This window comes from Astatotilapia calliptera, chromosome 5 (assembly GCF_964374335.1).
Source record: "Astatotilapia calliptera chromosome 5, fAstCal68.1, whole genome shotgun sequence".
Taxonomy (NCBI): Eukaryota; Metazoa; Chordata; class Actinopteri; order Cichliformes; family Cichlidae; genus Astatotilapia; species Astatotilapia calliptera.
In genome coordinates this window covers 21,430,797-21,438,287 of record NC_137426.1, presented here as the reverse complement: position 1 = coordinate 21,438,287, position 7,491 = coordinate 21,430,797, and the positions used below count along the sequence as shown (strand labels likewise).

At 41.2% G+C, this 7,491-nt stretch overlaps 1 protein-coding gene across 2 annotated transcripts; it reads right to left on the bottom strand.

Annotated features, from left to right (window-relative positions):
* Window positions 1-6,486, bottom strand: LOC113021706 (fibroleukin). 2 transcript variants are annotated; one of them, XM_026166415.2, is made up of 6 exons: window positions 5,892-6,486; window positions 5,123-5,321; window positions 4,691-4,768; window positions 4,506-4,618; window positions 4,088-4,350; window positions 1-701 (listed from the first exon to the last, which is right to left on the bottom strand). In XM_026166415.2, the coding sequence occupies exons 1-6, from the start codon at window positions 6,165-6,167 to the stop codon at window positions 359-361; spliced, it is 1,272 nt and encodes a 423-aa protein (XP_026022200.2). In that variant the 5' UTR covers window positions 6,168-6,486; the 3' UTR covers window positions 1-358. The 2 variants fall into 2 exon arrangements, with proteins under 2 accessions (XP_026022200.2, XP_026022201.2); XM_026166416.2 differs by having other exon boundaries at window positions 5,123-5,318; window positions 5,892-6,455.
* Between the last annotated feature and the right edge of the window lie 1,005 nt (window positions 6,487-7,491).

Here is a 7,491-nt window from a genome sequence, read left to right as displayed (position 1 = left end):
TTGATGTGCAATAAAGATTCTGGAAATTTATTACAGCAACCTCTGCAATATTTTCAATATGTATTTAACTGTTTCACAGTTATGAAGTAACATGTATTTTTTACCAGAGTGAGCCCATCATAAAGAAAGTAGAGCTTCACAGTCTGCTAATCAGCATTTAAACATTATTTCTTTTACACTTTTTTTTTAAATCTTTTAGCTGCCATCTGCATATAACTGATAAGTGACATGAAAGCAATGCTAAATATAGTGACCAAAGCATCTATCGATTATAAAACAAGAAAGAAAGTGTCTGGTGTGATTATTACTGTAGTCTACTGCACAGCAAATTTTCCCCATTATGTTGACATCATTATCTTTAGTCTGTTCCCATAAAGTTTTTGGGTCTTGTCTTCATCTCCACCCTCTTGAAGGAGTAGCGCTCTCCAGTTCGTCCATCTGTCAGGATGTACCACGTTCCCCAGTAGATGCCGTTGGTTACCCCGCTGTAGCGCCCACGGTAGTACCGTCCATTCAGATTAGCTGCCAGACAAGCATCAAACCACCAGCCTGCACCATAGTACTGACCACAACTTCCCGACACGTAACGGTCATAGTCTCTGTCAGCAGTGCTGAAGGACCTGCCGTCGTGGTTGTAGCGCTTACTGTAGCTCAGTGCATTACCTGCATCACCAGAATACTCCCGTGCTGTCAGGCGATACCTGGAAGATAGACAAACAACATTTGAGGGTTTTTTTGTTTTGTTTTTATGTGTGTGTTGCAGAGATGGGCAGTAACGCGTTACTTGTAACGCGTTACTGTAATCTGATTACTTTTTTCAAGTAACGAGTAAAGTAAGGGATTACTATTGCAAAATCGGTAATTAGATTACCGTTACTTTCCCGTAGGAACGCTGCGTTACTGCGTTACTAAAACCGTGATTTTTTTTGCGAGAATGTCTCATGACAGTGACGTAAGCAAGTGCGACGTTGGTGACAGCAGCTGTGTGCAGATCAACAGTGGATAATATATCGAGTGCGGGAGAGAGTATGAGCGTGCAGCGTTTAAAGCGTGGAAGTACTGACCTTACTTTGAGTTTGATTCCATAAAAAGTGACAAAAACATTAGCGTCCATCGTGCGTGGGAAGAAAACTTCTTTTTACAGCGAAAAAAACCCCTAAACTTCCGAGCAAGCACCGAGTAGCTACGACGTGATGGGAAACTCACAGAGACACTCGCGCAGATTCTTCAACTGACCGCAGCACACCTACACCAGGGTAACCCTCCGCCTACCCTGCTCCTGCTTTACAGGTGAAAATAGAGCAAAAGGACCGCTGAGTCTTTGACTTTATTTATTTTCTGCTGTGTTTTACTTGCATCTGTTTAAAAGAGTGAGTGAAAACACAAAAAATATTTTATTTTATGTGCTGGAATGTGTAGAAAATAGGTTTAAATGTTAAACTAATTTATTCAAGTCAGAGAATGTTGCATATAATTAAATGTTTTGCTTGATGCATAAAGTTAAAAGATTAAAACTGATAAAACAAGTTAAAAAAAGAGACTTTTCCATTTGATTACATTTTGTATGATGGATTATGTAGAAAAAGTAGAATTGGGCTGAAAGATCTATCACTTTATCACCTCTTCAGGTTGTAAATCGTGTTTTTAAAAAGTAACTAAGTAACTAAGTAACTAAGTAATTAATTACTTTTGAAAATAAGTAATCAGTAAAGTAACGGAATTACTTTTTGGGGGGAGTAATCAGTAATTAATTACTGATTACTTTTTTCAAGTAACTTGACCAACACTGGTGTGTTGTTTGTTAAAAGTCGAGTAAAATTATGTTTTATATTAATTTCACACTCCCGGCAAGGTGGCAAATGGATTGATTCTTATACAGTACTTTTCTACTTTACTTGAGCAATCAAAGCATTTTATATAACACGTCTCATTCACCCATTGATACAAGCACTTTTGGCTGTGTTGAAGTGCCTTCTAGCAAACATTCACACTTCTAGCAACCATCACAAACTAGAGATGGCACGATACCACTTTTTTATGTCCGATACCGATACCGATATCATAAATTTGGATATCTGCCGATACCGATATGAATCCGATATAGTGTTTTTTAATCAACAAAACTGGTTTTTTTTTTAAATATCTTGCTGCATTTTGTATAAGTTCATACTCAAGTTTAAAACAACAACTACACTAAAGCTATTCTGTTATACCTGTATGCAAAAAAAAAAAAAATTTCATAGTTCAGCAATACTGATCAATCTAATAAACTTAAACCTACACCATCCTCCCTATTCTGGTATTTTAAAGAGTACTTAGCGTAAATATTAAGCAACCTAACTAATAGGGTTCCAACTCCCAGCAACAACAAAAATAAATAAATAAAAAATAGGGAACCACCCCTCACGCTCCACCTCATGATGCTTAATCGACGTAATCAACCTTAATTTGATGCAGTGTGAAAAAAAAAAAGCACAGAAATCAATTATTTTTCAAGAAATATTAAATAGATTCAACATCTTTCTTCAACAAAATTGCAGACTGCACAGATGGTACCTTCCCAAAGGAAAAAGTACTATAGCTTACTAGGGTATATATATTAGACTTAATAGTCACTATATACAGTAATTGACTTCTATTCATTTTACATCAAATTAAAACTTTGGGTGTCAGATAATTATTTATTAAAAGCTCGACATTTTAAATGAGAATAAGAAAGAAAAGTATGTCTTTGTGCCCCCTTTTCCCAGTTAATGCCCTATCGGCCCCCCTGGCTAAACTTTGCTAGATCCGCCCCTGCACAGTTACCAGCCGTCAGCTACATAGAAAAAGATCCTCGAGTAGAAAGTAATAATAAATAAATTCTAACAACAGCTGATCAAGCTTAAACGTGCTGCTGTTGTTCAGCCGCTGGTTTCCTCTTTCTGGTGCAAAGTGGGCCAAAAGCAAACAAGAGAGACGGACTCGCGACAGAAAAGCCGATCAGCTGATCGTTAAGCAGTTTCATGATTGAAGTAGCAGCAAGAAGAGGCAGTCGCTCCATATATCGTTTGGTAAGCTTAACGCAGGAATGCTTTACAAACATTCAGAGATGGACTTACACACTTGCTTTACTTCTCTCGGGATAACTTTGTCGGAGATGAAATGCCGGGTTGCTAGCGAAGCTCCAAATGCTATCCAGACCACCGACAGGTCCCGCATGCCACAGCCGCTCTATCACGTGATGCATACTGCTCCGACTGCTAACGTTCTGAGGTGAGTTACGGCGTGTTGCAAGTTTTGTGAGGTGCTTTCGTGATATTTAATGGATCGGATTACATTTTTTATTTTTCTCCGATATCCGATCCAGTAATTTAGGTCAGTATCGGACCGATACCGATACGTAATATCGGATCGGTCCATCTCTATCACAAACCACCAACCTTCCAATTAGTAAATGACCTGCTCTACATCCTGAGTCACAGCCACACCAAGACAGTGAATGGGTGATAATGGAAAGAGTCCTGGATATACAAGTCTCCTAGCTTGTATAGTGTTATGTAGACTATGGTATATGTGGAAAACTAGAATGCAAATAACTGATTATAGGTAAAAGTGAAAACTTCAAAAACTACAGTTTAAAGTAAGTTAAAGATGGCCATTTGAATTACATAAAGACATTAGGCGAAGACATTAATTGCCTTTGCTAAAGTTTGAAAGGTAATGTTAAAAACTTTATTAACTTTTAATTTATTAACTCTGCTGATCTGCTTCAGGATGTAGTTTGATCAAAACTGATTGGCAGCCATACAAAAACAACACACATCTCTCAGGACATTAATCACATTTTGACTGAAATATTCAGAACCTTGTCTGTTCGTGTAAACGTGCAGTTCATACTTAAGAAAAAAGTGATTGGGAAAACAAGTTTTCATGGCTGTTGTTAATACATGAAAGCAAATAAGATTGTGACTGAAGATAAAATAAATACATTTTTGTTGTAGCTGACTTCCAGACTCAAGTCTCTCTTTTTCTGACCTTTGGTCTAATCCCCAGGTAACTTTAATCCCTTAGCGCAGAAAATATATCTGTGTGCAGAGTGCTTCACCTCTGTGCCTCCGAGGCCACTTTGAAGTTGCTGTAGGTGGCTTGGCGCCTCTGCTGGTGCCAGTCCTCCAGCTCAATGCGGAGTTGGTGTTGGCCACTGGAGGTAAGGGCATGCAACGCTGCGTTACCCAGCCAGTGTTCTCCTTGCAGATTTCCAAAGCCCTCCCGGTATTCCTGCCATGTTCTGTTGAAGTCCACTGAGCCATCTTGCCGATTCTGGATTACTGTCCACCCGCCACCTGCAGTCTCCATGTCACATTTAGCCTAAACCAATACAGAGATTCTAATATTATAAGGCCCAGATTTTACTGATCCACAGATAGCATGCACATCTCCAAAAGAAGCTGACCAGGGTGGTGTGGGCTTGGGGTGCGGGTGATATGTCTGTCTCATTTATGAGTGCGGTGAATCTGAAATACCTCTAGTGCCGGCCCATTCAGGTCAGGCTGGATGGTGTAGATTCCATTCTCTTTGATCCCCAGCGTGTAAATCTCTGCACAGTCCCGAGGATGTAGCCTCTCCAAGGGGGCAACTAGGGCACACACAGTGCATTTTCTGCTTAGAAATGAACAACAATTCACGTAGCTACCTGTAATGCCCTCACCTGTGGGTGGATGTTGAGTGATGCTCTTGAGGAAAAGCAGCAAGTCTTTCTCCCCCTCTCTCCCCACCGCTGCGCTCTCTGCCAACCAAGAGATAGATTAGGTTATCAGTGAGGCCAGTCACGCTGTCGTCAGGGGCTGAAAATAGATGCTCCCCTGTATACCTCACAGAGAGGATGCATGATAGCGCTCTCAAGGCTTTTTCGCTTTGTGAGCTATACCGTATGTGTCTGTGCATCTGTGTGTGCATGTATACAGAGTTTTTGCCATGCTTCTTAGTGCAGTTAAATTCCTATGAACTCACCTATGACTGATGCCTAGCAGGTCTCATTGAGGTTCTGTTTACTATGTGTGGGGGAGCGACTGCACTGGCATTTATGTGTGTGCATGTTTGTGTGTTGCAGAGATTGGGGATATAAAGGTGTACTACTTACCCAGTCGTTTAGCCATTGCCCCAAGCGCCTGGGTGTGACAGTGGAGGTCACACTCTGTCAGCACAGCTGCCATTAAAGCCAGGATGGCCCCAAGAGAATTGCTCTCCTGGCCCTCGTGACTCCAAGGTCCCCCAGTATCCTGGACAGAGCGCATGCAGCGCTGCAGCTGAACCAGGCGCTCTCTGACAACCCCAGTCTGCTAGACAGTGACACAGATATATCTAAATCATTTTGTGAAAGTCAGAAATGATTCAGCACTCCTTAGTGTTATTCAGTCATGCATAAAAAGTCTAAAAATAAAGCTGTGCATGTGCATAAATATCATCCACACATCCTCACACATAACCGACAGCTCAGTTTTGTGTCACAGTGTGTCTCTTACACTTACATCACCCATGTTAATCATGTCCCTAACACACCTGTTCCTGCATGAGCTCAGCACAGCCATATGATGAGGATATTTTTAAAGCAAACCTAATTTTGTCCCTTCTTTGATTGCTGACGGTTATTGTTCCCTGGCTGGAAGGTGGTGCCAAGTCGTTCCATGAGAAAGAACCTGCTGGCATGAGTTTGGTAGTATGCCGCTCACTCTCACTACAACACGATGAGTAAAAAGGTAAACTTTAAGGTCTCCCAGGCTGCTGGAGTTAATTGACTGTTTAAGAGTTGTTTCTGGCCCCTCTGAGATTTTAGGATTTTTAAGCTGGGAACTGTGAAAAAACACAAACACACACACACAATGAAAAGTACTGTATAAAATGTCAGTTACCTTGTACTGAAACTGGGGTATTTCATGTTTGTGCTCCACTTTCCGAGGGATGTCCGAGATTGCTGCAAGTGAAACCCCTGTCCCGCAGGCAGTTGTCCCAGTTTGACCCTCACAAGCCCCGGTACCTGCAGCTCCAGCCCCAGGCTGGATGGGTGAGGCCACTAGATTATCTTTGCAGGGAGGATTTATACAGGCTGGAGAGGCAACTAAGGATAGCAGCACTCCCACATAGAGGAGAGGAAGCATGCTAAACTTAAAGGAACTGAAAGGAAACATGGAAAAATGTTTTAAACCGTGGTCCAACGTTGTTCCTCCAAGTAGTTGCTTTGTGTTGACGATTCCCTGCAAACTTTCTCTTCACTTTCCTTCAGCTCATCAAGCAGTGCCTCTTCAGGCAAATAGACTTTGCTGACTTTGTCCTTTTTTTAAGAGGGAAAATTAGATCTTCATAGTCATGTCCTTGTCCATTTTGTGTTTTCTTCTCTGGGTTTCTTTCATGTTCTTTCTTTCTTCTCAGATCATCTCACTTGTTGTCCCCTTTCTCGTGCTCCTGCTAGTGAGGTTGCTTTGGCTCAGATTCCTAGATAAATGCGGCACTCTTTGCTGTCTGACACGGACTAATGCACCCACCCCCTAATACACACACACACACACACACACACACACACACACACACACACACACACACACACACACACACACACAATCTGTTCATCTCCTTAACTCATCTCATTGCCTCTCCTCCCCTCCCACACAGCCACACACAGAGATGCATGTTTACACATACACGCACTAAGAATGTGAATGAAAGTGCCGTTATATCTCAAACACACAAGCACTTTGATGGCTGTCTCTCATGATTTAATAGACTCTACACCTTGCTGATATGTCTGTCCTAATGATATAAACGATGTGTCCCACCTTGAGCAGCTCTTACGTTTTGCCATCATCAAGGTGCAAATGCGACAGTGTTTGCAAGGATGAAAATCCAGCAGATGCTCCAAGTATGTGGCGCCTTCCCACCCATGAACCGTTTTCTAGCTCACACGCTTTTGTGTTGCAGTGTTTGTATTTACAAAGAGGCCATAAAGACTCCAGATTCAATAGGTGTAAGAAGGGAGGAATTTCTCTATAAACACCAGAGTCATCCCAGTCATCAAGATTCTACAGAGGCACGCTTCCAGTAATGAGGAGAACAAATGCACATACGACATTTAGTATGGAGAGATGATATATTAATGTGAAACCATTTTTAAAGACATTTTCTGTATGACTTTACTAGTATCTCATATCAATCTGGAGGAATTTAGGCCCACCTTTTTTTTTACTGTGTTGCTCCATGAACTTTAGCATTTGACATGCCATTCGAGGCCTGTAGAGCCTGAGGTGTGCTTCATGTTTTGTTTTGTTGTTTTTTTCATTAGCTTTTCTTTAATTTTTTAAATATGTGTCAACATTAGTGTGAATTTTCTGGGATGTCCACTTTTGGGAAGATAGTGGTATTTTGTTAAGACTCACCTGAATACTCCAAACAAGGCAAACTACAAACACCTCTGCTTTCATAGAGGGGATAATAATCAATTAATCAAGTGTACGTGAT